This window comes from Rhea americana, unplaced genomic scaffold, assembly GCF_003343005.1.
Source record: "Rhea americana isolate MKP2758 unplaced genomic scaffold, rheAme1 scaffold_92, whole genome shotgun sequence".
NCBI lineage: Eukaryota > Metazoa > Chordata > Aves > Rheiformes > Rheidae > Rhea > Rhea americana.
Genome location: NW_028187111.1, coordinates 2,980,439 through 2,996,674, shown reverse-complemented (window position 1 = coordinate 2,996,674; position 16,236 = coordinate 2,980,439). Strand labels below are relative to the sequence as shown.

The 16,236-nt window shown below is 37.7% G+C and overlaps 1 protein-coding gene across 1 annotated transcript in view; it reads left to right on the top strand.

Annotated features, from left to right (window-relative positions):
* The first annotated feature begins 1,995 nt into the window (after positions 1-1,995).
* STXBP5L (syntaxin binding protein 5L) overlaps positions 1,996-16,236 on the top strand; it is a 201,063-nt gene continuing 186,822 nt past the window's right edge. The window contains exon 1 of the mRNA XM_085324665.1: positions 1,996-2,193. Coding sequence (XP_085180791.1) covers positions 1,996-2,193 — 198 coding nt within the window. The remainder of the gene's footprint in view (positions 2,194-16,236) is intronic.

Below are 16,236 nucleotides of genomic sequence, written 5' to 3'. Positions count from 1 at the left end.
TTATGTTTGCTTGATCTTCCACATAATGAAGGGTGTTTAAAAATATAGATCTAATAATTTTATCAGGAGAGCAGAGAAACTGAGGCCACAGCCACCTCAGCCCAGTGCCCACCCTCCTCCCGGGCCAGCCAGACGCCGCCGCATTTGGGCGTGGCCAACGGGCGAGCCGGCACCGCCCCGCGGGACCACCCGCACGTGCCCAACCACGAGCGCGCTCCCCCCTTCCCGCCTCCTGGGCTGGGCCCACCCCCCCGCGCGCCTGGCCACCCGCCTGCTCCTGCCGGCCCCGCCGTGCTGGGGGAGGGGCGCCACCGCGGGGAGAGCGCCGCACGGCTTCGCGGCGAATTCGRCCTGTCGGCTTTGCCATTGGTGGAGATGCGTGCCCATCTTCGCCGTGGCCCAATCAGATGCCGCGCAGCCGGCGCTGCGGGCTCGGCGGCTGTCAGTCATGTGGACCCACCCTAGCAAGCTCCATCCCCGACCCCGCCTGTGGCTCTGCCTATTGGTCTGCTCGCCCAGCCTTGAGTCGACTGGCCGCGGAGCCAATGAGAGCAGGCCCCGCCTTCCCACCTCCGCTCCATTTATGTCACTCAGCTGGCCCTCAGGCAGCCAATCCGAGCCTGCCGCTGCTGTCAATCATCAAGCGTTGCCCCTCCCCATCCCGAGCGCGCGCACCGGGCCGGGGGGGAGGGGCGAAAGCGGCTGGGCGCGCGCTGGTGCAGCAGGCGGAGTCGGGCGAAGAGGGTGGCCGCGGGGGGAGCGGAGGAGGAGGGGGAGAAGGAAGAAGGGGGAGGGGGAGGGGGAGGAGGAGGAGCTGCGGCTCAGTACCTCGGAGAGCGGCTGGCGCGCGCGCCGGGCCAGCGGGAACAGCAGCTCCCGCTCCCCTGCCCCGCTCCCGCCTGCCTTCTCCCCGTCAGCGGCTCGCGCCGCGCCAGGCACCTGCGCCCCCGGCGACCGTTAGGAACGGTTGCCCCGGCGCGAGCGGCCGCGGCACGCGCGTTGCCCCGGTTACCCGCGGGGCCGAGGGGACGGCGGGCAGTCCCCGCTGCGGCGGGGCCGCTTCGGTGGCCGGGGCAGGCAGGAGGGCGCCGGGGCTGCGGAGGCAGAAGGAGGCACGGGGTGCCGCGGGCCAGCGGCGGCAGGGACGGGACAGGTGGCCAGCCCGGGGCGGCCAGGCTGGCTGAAGGGATCGCCGGTTGTCGCGGCTCGGTCCTCGCGGAGCGGCCGGGCGCTGAGGGGCGGCCGCGGCCCCTCGCCCGGGGAAGGCAGCAGCTTGGCGCCGAAGGGAGCCAGGGCGTCCCTCCCCCGCCCCGGGCCGGGGAGCGGCTGCTCACCCTCCCGGTCGGGCACCCGGCGGGGAGAAGAGGATCAAGGGCAGCAGCCGTCGCTGGCACTTGCTCAGAGAGATAGGTAAATAGGTAGCAAGAGTAGCAGCAGCTACAGGAGGAGAGTGGCGAGAGAGAAAGAGAATCCACTCTTCTAAAACCCTGGAGGCAAAAATAACTGTTATTGACAGGGTTTTGTTTGAGGAGGGAGAAGAGATTGCAAGTGGCTGAATTTTTGCAGTTTTCTTAAAATATTCAGGTACTGAGGGCAAATCATAGACAAAAAAGATAGAGAGACGGACTCTACTCTTTTGGATGCTGGCTTGATTTTTTTATTTACTTTTTAGCCACTGATAAATGTGGATTTTGTGAGAGAAATCAGATGGCGAGTGTTCCATTGTTCCTTGTCTGAACATAAATCTTAGTTTTGCTGCTTGTAGATTTTTTTTTCTTAAAAGGACCTTTCTAGGTAGCTTTTACATCTGACAAAATGAAGCCTTGGTATTTTTCAGTCAGTTATACCTAATACTGAGCTTCTGTTTTGTACAAGGGACTGAAGTGCTGCCTCACTCAGAGGACCCTTAAAGACTTTCTCTTTTGCTACATGTAGCTGAAYGTGTTACAACACATCCTTTCCCCCCCTCAAAATTCTCCTAAATATTTTTCCAAAATGAAGAAATTTAATTTTCGCAAAGTTTTGGATGGTTTAACTGCCTCATCCCCTGGTGGAAGCAGTGGTAGTGGCAGTGGTGGTGGAAGTGGGGCTGGTGGTGGCTCCACGCACCCAGGAGGAACTGCAGGAGCTGCGGGGACYCCCAGAGATGAGATCCAGGAGACACTGACTTCAGATTATTTTCAAATTTGTAAGGTAAGAACTGGCAGTRTTTTTACTATGGAAATAACAAAACCTGCATTTGGGGTGGGGGGGAGCTTGGTAATATGATACCAATAAATCTTTTGCTTGAGAACTGCAGTGGTTGTATAAGGACTTTGGCATGAAAGGACGGAAATCTCACTGATGTTTTTTTTTTCTTTCTGCTGCAGAGTTGGGGTAGTCAGTAAATTCATAACAATCTTAATTTCAGCWTTGAGGGCCAAATCCTGAGTTCATTCTCAAATCCAAAACTAGAAACAAGATCGTGGGCAGAAAAGCAAATCAATAGATGCTAGTACAAATAAAACTTACAAGTCATTACAAATTTAAAACTGTATACATCTACTACCTCTCCTCCCTGATCCCATCCTCTCTTCCTTTCCTTTTCTCTTCCTTAAGCTAGAAGTAAAAGCAGCGCAGTTTTTGCTGAACATAGTGTTTTCATTTATTACTTGTGAAGGATTGGATGTAGCTTCAGGGTTTGTTTGTTCATTTTTTAGTGTTAGCCCTGAAAAATATCATTAGATAACAATAAACGTAGTTGGACAGCGTAAATATTGAAAGTTTCCARATTTGTTTGGTACTGGTTTTATATATTGGTTAGGTCCTTCAGGTAGAAGATGTAAGATATCGCTGTGTTTACTACATTTTATGCCTCTTTTCTGCAATGGAGCTTTCAGTGATGTTCTTAAATACAAGAGTAAAATCAGTACAAACTACTGACCGACCTTGGAATAGAAAATCACACTTCTGTAATGAACAACAAAAAAGAAGAGCGAGATTATATTATAATCCTCTGAGCCTATGCTGTTATCTTTAACTTTGATATTAATTCTGTAGACTTCACCAGAAGTTTTGTTTGCTTATTTATTTTGCTTAGAACCTTCAAAAAACAGTATTTTTAATTAGTGCAATTTACATTATTAAGAGAGAGTAAATGAGTTTCACCCATTAAATACACCATCCTTTCTTTAGCTAGTCTAAGGACACCCATTGATTTAAAATTTAGGTTATAGTCAACTTCAGCACATTGTCATTTCTTTTTGTATTGCAGGAAGATGGAAGAAGTATAAACAAGCAAGACAACCTTATAAAACAGTTGTGTACAGATTTGGTCTTAGTGAAAAACAGAGCTTTCATAATCTCAGATACCATGATTCACATTCTGTTCTGTTTTCAGATACAGCTAATGTCAAAACTCATATCAACTTCAGGGCAAGAAGGATTAGCCACCATGACTTAAAGAGCTTTGGAACAGTTCTATACAAATTCTAATTGCAGTGAGTTTTACAGTCCTTTACCATCCATGAAAGCAGGTTCAGGCCTTTTGAGTCAAATTCACCTGTATGTATACTGTATCTTGTGAAATGCTAGATACTTCAGTACATGACTTTCCCCTTTTAACACCTCAATAAAAAGATAATGCAAATAATCAAGATACACTGAAACATCATTAGGTCTGACATTCTGAGAATTCTGAGTAAGGCTAAAACTGACCACAGTTCTCCRTGTTTAAGTCATCTGGTAGTGCCAAAGATCTATATTTTTATGTTATATTTTTATTTTGTGTGGTGTATTTGCAAAAATAGACAAAAGAAGATGAATTGTAAAGAAAAAAACCTTTAATTCTCTACCTTATCTCTCTAGTTCCCTTCTTTGGTTTAATATTACTTCAAGACAGTTGTGTGTTACGGTTTGATAGATCTGCTTGGGAATATGAGTGTACTGGGAATACATCATCTTGAGAAGATTTCAGCAGGCAATAATTGCCACCCTTATAAATTAGAAGACTTAACTCTCAGGTTAAAAAGTAAATATTTGCATAGGATTGCTTTTGGTTGCAACAGCACTTGTTTATGAATGCATGGTGCTGCAGAAATCAACTGTATAGTACACAAAATACCAATTTCCTTTTTTCAAAGTACAAAAGTATACTAAAAGCAAACTTCCCAAAATACTTTGTGATTATGTGCACAAAATACTGCAATGTTTATTCAGCAGGCTTACCTTACTCAGCTGTATTGCAGTTTAGTAACATTACAAACATGCTCGAGTAAACCAGCAAAAAACCCACAGGCCCCAATCCTGCATTATGTACTATGCAAGTGGACTGAAAGCAGTGGGACTCTACGCAGGCGCAGCTTTCAATCTGCATGCTACAGGGTGAAGGATCTGAGCCATAGTTTGTACCTCAATCAATCAGAATTARAGTAAAAATAAAGCAGGACACAGATAATGAAAGCTTTTCTTTTCTCAAGCTTTTGTCGTGCAGAACTTCTGACTTTTCAATTGTGTATTTTCATGTTAAGTTACATAAGTTATATTGCCTGCATGTTTAAGGACCCATGATCTGTGATCCTGCCGCACACAGAACTGATTAAAGCAAATGGCAGGTTTAGGTTGTTATGATATGCAGGATCAAGGCAGATGGACCCACAGCCTAAGTAATATCCTAAAACAATTTCCATTTCTTTGCTGATTGCTAAATCTTCATTTAGATGTGAAACATAAAAGCTGACTCATACTTAAGAACTAAAGGGCCTTACCCTGCAGTCTTTACTTAAATAAATTACCTTTTTGGAGTTTGTGGGAGGTCTTCTAGACTACAAATACAGATTTGATGCTCTATCAGAACACTGGTTTTATTAGCAACACACTTGAAAGCTGCATCACCCTTTTGTAATATTTTTAGGATTCTTATAACTACAGTGTCTTTTCAAGATGTAGATGAAACTTAATAGAAGTAAATTTGAATATTTTATTTTACTCTGAGATGTTCACAATKAATTACTTCTGGCATTTATTTTTCTATATAGAAGATGACATTAATGATTTAAAGAATACAAATGAAATGTTCTTGAAACTATTATGTATGAAATAGCTGCAGCCTTTCTTAGGTATGATAAATCTATGTAGCTATACTAATGAATCAATGGCACCCTTTTAAAAAGTATTAATTTAATGATGTGAAACTGTCAGCTGTATTTTGGGACAACAGCAAGCTGAGGTATAGTTCATGCTATACTTAGGGCTGCCCTTGGGATTTGAGTATCCACATGCAAATCATAAAGATATTGATTATAGTTCACATTAGCTGAAYTGAATGTGTGAGACAGTAGTGTCATGCCAAAAGCTAGGTATGATACAGTAGAATGTTTTAGTAAAGTTTATATTAATTTTAATGAGGATAGAGCTAGTCTCCTAGTTAATCCTCCTTTATATTCTCCCCTCATATATTTTTCTGGCAAGGATTTTTTAGGCCAGTCTGTGTTTGTCCATAGTATGTAGAAATTACCATATAGCAGTGGGAAGAAATCTCATGTTAGTATAGGAACTGAGAAACTCACAGTTAGGATGTTGCAAATCATTTGAGTAGAACTTTCAGCAGTAAGAGCATAAATGGAGGAACTAGTGATTTCATTACTTTTGCAGAAGGTCAGTTTTTAGGGGGTAAAGTGGTTTGGAGAAGACTGAATAAGAATGAAGATGTAATTTTTTCAAACATGTAGTGCATATTCTTAATGAAAGTAAGTCTCTTATAAAGAACTATATGAGCTTGTCTTGAAGAAAGATCACAGGATTGAATTTGTAGAGCATGGTGTTAATAATTCTATGTAGAAAACATTTGAAATCAAGACCTCAGTTAAGAACATAGTAACAGTTAGACTTAACTAGGTCTATCTAAATTAATCCATTCCAGTATGTTTTCTGTAGTTGTAGGCAGCAGCCAGGTACCCTGGAAAATGTCCAAGAGCCAAGTTCAAGAGCCTCGGAGTAATCTTGTGACAGACTTCCCCCTGAAACTGATGGTTATGTGACTACCTTTAAACCCTGAAGCATGAGATTTGTATTTTCTCCCAAACTGATCTGAACTGTTATTACTGACTAGCTTTGCATCCCATAATAATCATCTCATAATAAGCATCCCTTTGAATTTTGCTATATTGCGCATATTGATGATATAGTCATAGTTTCAGTRTGCACATCACCTCCTACTTATAGGAAAACCCATGGAGGTCAGAACAGGTTTAGGATTTTGTTGAAACCCGTGCGGAAGCCCATGGATTGATTACCAAGGTGCCTTCCTAATCCCGCTTATTTTTGACAAAAGCAGGTCCTCAACATGCGTCCAATCAGTAGTCATATTTTAAAGACCATTTCTTACACTGGCATTTCTTTGGAATCACAACTATAATAGTGTGTACTGTTTTTTGGCTGAACTCTTGTTTCAAAGACTGAAATTATCTAAAAATATTTTGATTCAGACATATCAAAGTTTATGATGCCAATTTAGATGCAGATGAGTTTTGAAGACTTGTTAGATGTTTTTATCATGTTGATGTCCCAACAGGACAGAGAAAGAGTCTGATGGTTCTGTAAAGCCTGTATTTACATATCTTTATTATCCATTTTCCCTATAAGCTGACCTTAAAATTTAACTTCCTCGGTTTATAGATGGTGATACTTTATTTGGTAAGCCTAGGAAGGGGAGCATTCAGTCCCTCTGACAGCAGTTCAGTAGATAATTTTAAGTCTGGATGCAACATGAAGCTAAGTTAAAAGATAATAGAAGATGAATTTTTAAAGGAAAGTTTCAGAACAATTGTTTCAGAACCATTATTTTTGGTTATAAAGAATAATGGAAAAATTACTTTTGACCTTAAAAAATTCTTTGGTATAAGCAGTGCACAGTGTTTTAATTAGTTTGAATTGTTTGATTAGTCGGTGCTGTTTCTGTGTTGTAAGATCATTCAGGGCCAAAATAAAGAAAATTATGTGAAGTGCTTATATTTCAGAGAAGACCTATTTTAAAATTAATATTAACTGTACTTATTAGTGTTCAGAGTTCATTCTATATTCAAATAGTAAATAAGATATAATGTTGAGAAGGATTTCTCATATATAACAGAGTTTGAATCTAATGTTTGGTGCAAAGCCAAATTTTGTTTAAAAGTACCAAGCCAGAAATGATGTTTCCATAATTACATAACGGTAATTTTATGGGATGTGTGATGAATGTAATGTATTTTTTTTATATTTCTGTGTTAATCTGAAATAAGGCTGATCTGTGATAGAGTATAGCATGTGTAAAGCTTCTTTGTTAAGAAATTTGAAGACAGTTATACTACCATAGGTAGCATACTAGAGACACTGTTGTCTTTTTTTGCAAACAAAATACCAACCTTTTTGCATTAATATATCTGTGATTTGTTAATCAAATTTTAGCCCTAAATGCATTAAGAAAGATCCATCCAGGCCAATACATGCAATTACAGCCTCAAAACCATTTTAAGAGGAATGTTAAGATGCAAAATAAAGCACTGCAAAATTTTGAATTTCCTAAATTATGTTTGCTTGTAGATAAAACCTTTAATTATATATTTATTCTATATGTCTTATTTAATAAAATGAATAGTGTTTGCTGAATTGAAAACTCTTCAATGTTTCTTTGCATACTTACCRTTCGTAACATACCCTTATACTAAGTGCTCATCACTGTAGTTTTGAAAGCTTTATAAACATTAATGAATTGATTTTCACAATATTTCTGTGAGATTGAGGTTTTATTATTTTGACAGTATAGATGAGCAAATGAGGCACAGAAAATCCAAAATGCCAGATTGCAAAGTGTCCACTAATTTTGAGTGTCCAGCTTGACCTGCCATGAATCTGATTTTTTAAATATATTTAATATTTTTATACTACTTATGTCTTCTGTGCTCTACTGTTTTCACATTCTGTTACAAACATTTTGCACATCCACTGAATATTCTTTAGGCTGGTTATTCATGTTGTTGATTTAGATGTGCACCCCTGATAGTCTGAATGGCTCTGAATTTCCTTCCTTTCTCCATTGGGCTAGACAGAATTCTGGCCTCAGACTGGACATGTGAATTGTACCTAAGGTGTCCARATGCCATCAACCTCCATTATCTGAAACTGGTCATTCAGAAAATGAAGGATACATGATTAGATGCCACATGTTAAAAGTTTAATCTGTTCCCCTTGGCTGTATCATTTATAAAATGAAGGGTAAGAACATGGATAGTATTTACTTTCTGTAATCCTCTGTCTCAATTATACCTTGCACCTTCCTATTTTGTACCAAATAGACAACTTTGACAGAAGTATCTTTTCTATTGCATACCTTTGGTATGTGCATAGGACAGACCACATTATACTATGCATGTCAGGAGGCAAAAGTTCTATAAATGAAACATAATGCATACACAAAAGGGGAACAAATTCACATTGCATAGATTATCTTAATTTGTGTATGTCCTAATTTTTCTGTTTTTCATGGTTGACTTTGCATTTTTGGCAATATGATTTTAATCACATTTTGTGTGACGTTTCAATAGTTCTATTTTTCTTTTATCTAGTGATTCCATAATCTCACTTATATGAAGTCCTTGGTTAAAGAATTGGAACCTAGGATATACTTTTTCCACATAAGATACTGAGAACATCTCTCCTTACTAGTAGTGTACCTTAAGGATAACTAACTTCCCAGTATTTATGCRTCACTTTTTCACAGCCACTTGTTCAGAAGTCAGCCCATCATAACAGGATGACTTTACACTCCACTCTTCTTTCCCTGAGCAGATGATAGGATTGGGAAATCCTGGGATAACCTTGAAATTGTGGAAAAAACTCTCATGGAATGCATTGAAGAAGAGTACATTCCTCAGTACATGAGGAGCGTACTGAGTGCCTTCCTGTTTGCATAGAACAAGCCTCCAGCAATCTGGTGAGGTGATGTAGTCTCTCACTCTGTGAGAACTGTAATAAATTCATACTTGGGATTTGGAGCCTTTCTCATCCCCGAGTTTTCTCTTGTTCCCACTCCTTTCTTTTTGAGTGGCATAATTTTTATCCTCTTACCTGTTATCCTCAGCTGGTGGGAATTGGACACACTGTTTCTATATGCTGTACCTCACTTTTGGGTCACCAGTTGGTCAATGAGAAAGTTTTTCACTATTGTATTGCAAAAAGTGATTTTGAATTGCTTCCATGAGGGTGGAGGAGGTTTAGTCTGGGTTACCCATATCTCAGGGACTTTTTTAATCATAGAACTGTTGTGCAAAACACTAGCTGCATAAGCAACTCTTCTTCCTCTGCTTATGTGTTAAAGACCTGTAGCTCGGTTCTGAAAGAAATGACTGAGATGTCTGCAGTTAGAGCTTCATGGATAAAAATATGAAGTGGTGGGAGATTTTTTTTTCCTCAGTAAAAATGCATATACCGCCTAAAATAAACAGCTGTCTTCAAGGAAGATGGACTAAATCTAAGACAGACCGATTCCCTTTGGTTAGTTTAGATGACTCCATTTATATCTGACTCATATTCTGAGGCATCTGATGCTCCTTAGTGTATGTTAGATTCCAAAATCTCTTTTTGGGCTCTGTGTCAAAATATTGTGAAAAGTAAATATCAATATCATCATTTTTATAAATAGAGAAAAGAAAGCAAGAGAGAAGCAAAGTAATATACTCTAAGTTATGTAAATGTACTAGTTTACTGGCTGTACTGAGAAACTGCTTATAAAAGCAGCTTATATGGATTGGCTAATTTTGTCACAATRTATGTTAGAATTTTGGTATGGAGGCAGTTAGAAGACTGTGTAATTAGAAGTATAAGTAATGTGCATCAGGAGTGGAGAGAGAAAGCAATATTGTTAGGTACAGATGGCTGGTAAATATGTTCAAATGTAATAAGATGTTATCTTTGTACAGTGCTATGTCCATTTCTAATAGTTCACTAACAAAGACTTTGAATAGTAAAAAATAGTAGAGACAATCTGTTGCCTGTAGCTAGGGTCAAAGTCTGTTGAGATACACTTTTTACGGTTCTATTGAAGTTAAGTTGAGTAAGGTACTGAAAAAAAAATTCATCTTTAATATTTAACAGTTTGAGTTGATGAATGCATGTACTCAAACATATCCAGTGTATCCTTTTTGCAGAATTTGAGTCTAATCAATTAAAAACCRATGTTTATATTTCATGGAAGAATTTACTGTGTATGAACATTAATGACGTAAAGTCAAACAAACAGAAGTCAGGACCCTTATTCAGCTCTTATTCAATTATGCTTGCATGTGTGACAATCCAGACTTTCTCATATGAAGTGTCTGCTTATATTATGTTATATCCTCTGTTACATTTGGTTTGAACATTATGCAAAATGCAGGTTGGATGCACATTCTTCTGTTTGTGTTCTTCACCATGGTTCCTATGAGAAAATCTCTGTTATCCATTGGGCATTATAAAAGTCATACTAAGTGAATTAGGAACTTTGACCTCTGCATCATTCACCCCATTCCATCTTTCCTGTCCTTTAAGAATGGAGATGCGTTCTCAGTTACACCTGTCTATAGTCAGTTTTCTTACAGATATATTCCCTCATAGTTCTTGATAAAAGTTGTAAAAAAMCAGGTCCTTAGAACCCTTGTTCATTCATCATTTCTCCCTAAATATATTTTAAAGTGTATTTTAAGTGAAGTGTGTGGCAGGAAAACGAGATATGTGATTATGTAAACAGGGATGTGATTCTATGTGATTCTTCTGATCTTTGGGTATTGCATTCTCATTTTTGTCTCTAAGCTATGCCCATATAGGTATGTAGGGGGGAATAGTAATGTGCAGRATCTGCTGGATTTCAGTGCTGTCAGAGAATGAAAAGCTACCACAAAATATGTTTCATTCAGAATGTATTTTCACCCTATGCAAGATGAAATATTTCTATATTCAACATCAGAAAAAAAAAGTGCTCAAATTATATGCAATATGCATACAGTAAAAAGTTAGGAAAAGATTAATTATGAATAATAAATTATAAATTATGTTGTACATGATGAGTTATCCTAAGTTCTGCTAATGGCATTTGTGTCCTGGGGTCTGTAGTGGTAATACAAAAACAGAAGATGATGGTGCAAAATAGAACATTTTCAAAGGAATCCTGATGGTTCTACACTAAAAATGCAGATTATCTCTGTATCAAAATAGGCATGTAATACTGCTTTTATTTTTTGTGTTTTATGTTTTCTATTTTTTATTATGCTTTTATTTTGTTTACTTTTCAAAAGGAAGCTTCAAGAGCTTTTTCACAGCAGTAAAATCATGGGAATTTTCTGCAGAATTTTTGAATTCTTCAAAGTGGCTGAAATTTAATTAAAATATTCTGAACACATCAAACAAAATATCCACTTCAGGACAGTAACTAGACCTGGATATAATCAGCCTGAAATATTAAATTTCCAGAAAATCTGAAAATGGAAAGACACAGAATATTAATTTGAGATATTGCTGTGTTGTTCTGGTATAACTTTAATAAAAAACAGATTTTTTAAAACCTTCCCATCACCATTACAAAATCGTGTTATTCTCTGCATCCACAATCAGAATGAAGATAGAAATGTTTTCATTTCGGAGTTATCAGATGTGTTGAATGTTTTTGCCTTTCTTGTAAATATCCATAAAACAGATCTCTGCTGTATTGTTGATATTCTGAACAGAACATAATTTTGAGTTTTATTGTAGTATCGTTAAATGCTGCAGCAAAAACAAAAGAAGATCAAGCTAAACTACTGTTTGAATTACTTTGATATAAAGCCTATAATAAGCTCCCATTTGGACAGAAGTCTCATTTAAATAAATAGGCCAAATTTAGGTTGATTAAAGTGCATGACATTTTTTATTTTACACAAAAGGTGAAGTCATAGGTATTTATGTAAAARTTTGATGCCCCATTTATTCTTATCGGTTTTACTGTTTCACTGGCGAGAGTGGGAAGCCTGTTATAGCACATTTACTAAACAAGGGATGCAATTCCTTTCTYGCATTCTCCATTCCCTGTCTTTTTGTGTATTTCGCTTTTTCATTTTTTAATTGTTAGAGCTCTTCCAGGAAGAAAGGGAGGGAGGAGGTGAAATCCCTCTACTCATGATGTAGGGCTAAGATTGCACCAAAGAGGATGGTACTTGCCTTGGGATGATTATATTCATGAATTGCCATATTTATGCTGTAATTCAGCACTGTGGTAGATTTGGCAAGTGGGAGTAGCTGTCAGGAGTTTGGCCACAGCAGCAATGATTTAAATAGATCAAACAAGATTAAAATCCAAGGAATAATGCAGTCAATCAATATAATTTTACTTATTTGTGAATTTTTATATCTGAATTCTGCTCATTTTGTATTTTTGACAAACTCTCCTGTATATCAGAAAACAGTCTAGGGAAAAATGCTTTTTGGAACTGATAAGACCTTATTGTCCCCTTCGTTTCACTTGGCCGTTTATATCTATATAAATCCCATGCGGAATATGACCACTCTGASTTTGTAGTTTGCAAAGAAGTGGAAAATCACATCTCTAAAGTTTCTGCAGAGATTTTTCTCGTGCAAAGAGGAATTCTATGAGGGTTGCAAGATTTGGCCTTTGTCTTTTATTTATTACTGTTGTTTATTGTTTATTTTTTAAAGCAAATGTTTTTATTTTTTTAAATAAAATGCATCTGAAAGATGCATTTGGTTGTATTTTGGATGTATTTTCTTTTCCAGGGCCAAAGCAATTTGAGGAAATTCAAAATTCATGTGATGTGTGGTAGAACTGGCATATTTCTAAAAAACAATCGTATGGTCTGCATGCAGACTTTTTAAAAACAGTAGAGTGAAAAAAATACATATTAAAAATATATACTTTATAATATTTTTTGCAGTCTTATGTTTTAAATTTTTGAAGTAGAATTTTGAAGTACAGCTGCTTCTAAAAGAAAAAAAGGGCTCATGTTCATAGTACAAAGATGTATAATATACAAGTCCAGTTCAAATACTAATAATATATCTCTGATTTTTTCATTATAAATATAATTACCAGTGTATAATATTTGTGATACCAAACTGTTAAAATTTCAGGTTGTGTTTAAAGTCTACTGTGGCTTATTAAGTGACCTTTTGTAACAAAGTCAATTTTGTAATTTAAAAGTTAAATGACAAAATGAATTTGCCTATTACTAAAACTATTATTCTTCTATGCTGAAAGATGCCTATATAAATACTATGAAACTTGCTGAATAGTTTGATCTGTTCGTGTGTATATATTCTTTCTTTTCACCACTATATTGCCTATTTCATTAACACTTCTTTTTTCTTTGCGTATCCACATATTCCATGTTTTTTTCTCTATTGTGTTTTTTTCAACCAATACTAATCCTCTTTTTCTTCCTCTCTCAAATGGGCTGCTACACATGAAGGTTGTAAGCTCATAAGACATGCCCGGCTGAGATAGACCAAAGGTCCATATAAACCAGTAGTCAGTTTCTAGCAGGGGTATTAGACTGTGTCATTTAGGGAGAATAATCAAATTAGATTACTTTCTGTAGTCCATTCCCTTTGTAACCTCCCATCATCCACAATCACTGGACTGGAGATGCTAGCGACTATATCCTTACCTAGTCTTTTTAGTATTCGTTTATTGATATTGTCCATGAATTTGTTTAATTCCTTTTTGAATCTGCTGATGCCATCTGCCTTTACAACATCATATGGCACTAGGTTTCAGACATTCATTACCTGTTGTGTACAGCAGTACTTTTTCTGGTTGAATGGTCTTCTTGTTTTGAGAGCCTGTGTGGATTTGATGAATAACAGTTCCACATTCACCTGATCCACAGCCTTCTTGATTCAGTAAATCTCTGACATATACCTCCACAACCACCTTCTCTCTAAATTGAAGTCCCACCATTTTTAATCTCTCCTAGTGAGGTTCATGGTTCCATCACCTTGAGCATTAGTTGCTCTTTCTATATTGTTTCTGACTCCACTAGTGCTTCAGATGTGCAGACCAGTGCTACATGCAGTACTCTAGGTTTGGGCTCACCAAGGCTGTACATAGGAGCAAAATGATGCCTTCTGTGTTATTCTCAGTACCTTTCCTGATGATTCCCAAAGTTAATTGACTATTTTGGTTGTTGCTTCACATTGAACCAAAGACTTYAGGCTACTTTCTACAATGCCTGTAAAATCACTTTTCTTAGCTGTAAATGCTGGTTCCAAATTCATCATCTCATAAGCTTAGTTTAAATTATTTTTTCCTATATATCTTATGTCTGTCCCCACTGAAGCTCATTCATCATTTTTTTGMCCACCTGTCCCAGTTAATGAGGTCTTTTTAGAGTTGCTCACCATTGGTACTGAATTTGACTACCCAAAAAGGCTTAGTATCAGCTACAAACTTGGAGATGTGTTCACTACATTTTGTAGATCATAGAAGATGTTGGATAAAATTGGTCCAAGCAAGTGAGGTACCCCATTTCTGACTTCTCCGTGGTAAAAAATCAACATTAAACCTCATCATGTGTTTCCTGTTCTTTACCAACTTCCAGTCTGTAAAAGAACCTTTTCTCCAGTCCTACAGCAACTTTGTTTCTTTAATTACCTTACTGTGTAAGGTTATTGGAAAGCTTTTAGAAAATTCAAATATATTCATATCCCCTTTGTCCACATACTTACTAACAGCTTCATCGAATTCRAAAAAAACTGGTCAGACAGGCTTTCCCATTGCAGAAACCCTGCTGACTTTTCGACCAGAGCATCTTTATCCATTCATTCAGTGATCTTAGACTTCATTCTACCATCTTGCCAGGGATAGAAGTCAGCCTTCCTGGTCTGTAGTTCCCAAGATCCCTTCTAGAGTCCTTTTGGTAGATGGAATTTTTCATGCTATTGTCTCTAGCTTTTGTGTGCAGAGAGAAACAAAGTGAAAGAACCATCAATGGGTATCTTTATCTGAGAAAAAAATGTGCAATTTGTAGAACCATTTATGAACATACTCAGAAGCCATGGCCTGTAATGCATGGTAAAAGCTAAGTGGAATCCATGGCTTGAGTTTGAAATTTTGGAAAGTTTTAGCTAAGCTTAAATTAAAGTAAATATATATTGCTTAAAAAATGAAAATTTAGCTTATAAAAATGTACTCTTTCTGTATCATCTTCTTGGGATGGAAGCCCACTGATATCTTGTCTTCTTCTCATCTTTCCTGAGCAGGGAGCAAACAGTCTTACCAATCAGAGAATCCAGGCACAGAAGCCTGTAAATGAGGAAAGTCATGGCTGTATAGGATTATAATGCATGGCAATAYGTCTTCAGAAAGGCCAATTTTCACCACTACAAAGTCAGCGAAAGCCAGAATCATTGACATATATTAATTTCTTACACAGCTAAATTAAAAGGATCTCTGAGAATCATATGTAGGCTTCAATCAGCACTTCATCCCTTATTCCACAAACAAATAAATTACTTGCTTCAGTGAGACTTCTGCATGTGGCAGGCTAGTCACAAATTGGAAACAGATTMTGTGTCCTGAGTCACAAGCTTAGACCGCATTGTTCAATTTTAACAAACACACTCAAAATATTATTTACCTAGGTAAATCAGTTTTGTTGTCAAATGTTACACAAAATGAGATACATATAAAGTAGAACAGTTACAAATTTTACCTTTAGGCAAGYTTAGGAGGGACAGTTTTGCATCATATGCCTTGGTAGTGTTCAAAATAGAGTTTAGTCCTGTATTTTCTGAAATTATTTAAAGAAGATCGAAATTATTTTGAAAAATCATTACTTTGCAGTCTAATATAAAGTACAATAGGATAAAGGTTAAGAAATGCTCTTATACTGAAAGGCTACATTATGTACTGTGTGAACAATTAGACTGGATATTGCCTATTACTGCTAATGGAATTTTGGTTTTTGGCTACAAAAATGTGTCATGGTATCTTAGAAAGAGCTCATTGTTTCACTCTGTACAGCATATTAAAATAAATTGCAAAATGCTTCAAGCCCAAATAATCAATTTCCTATAGTCATTTAGGTAAATTGGTTGTATAAAGTTTATAGTACATATATGCAATTCACCATAAGAAAATTTATTTAAAATGGTTTTCATTACATTGAAAATGGAATAACAAACTGAACAAGGATTTATGCTGAAATCGTAGCTGCATTTATAATTGTTCTATTTCAAATAAAATATTTTAAATAC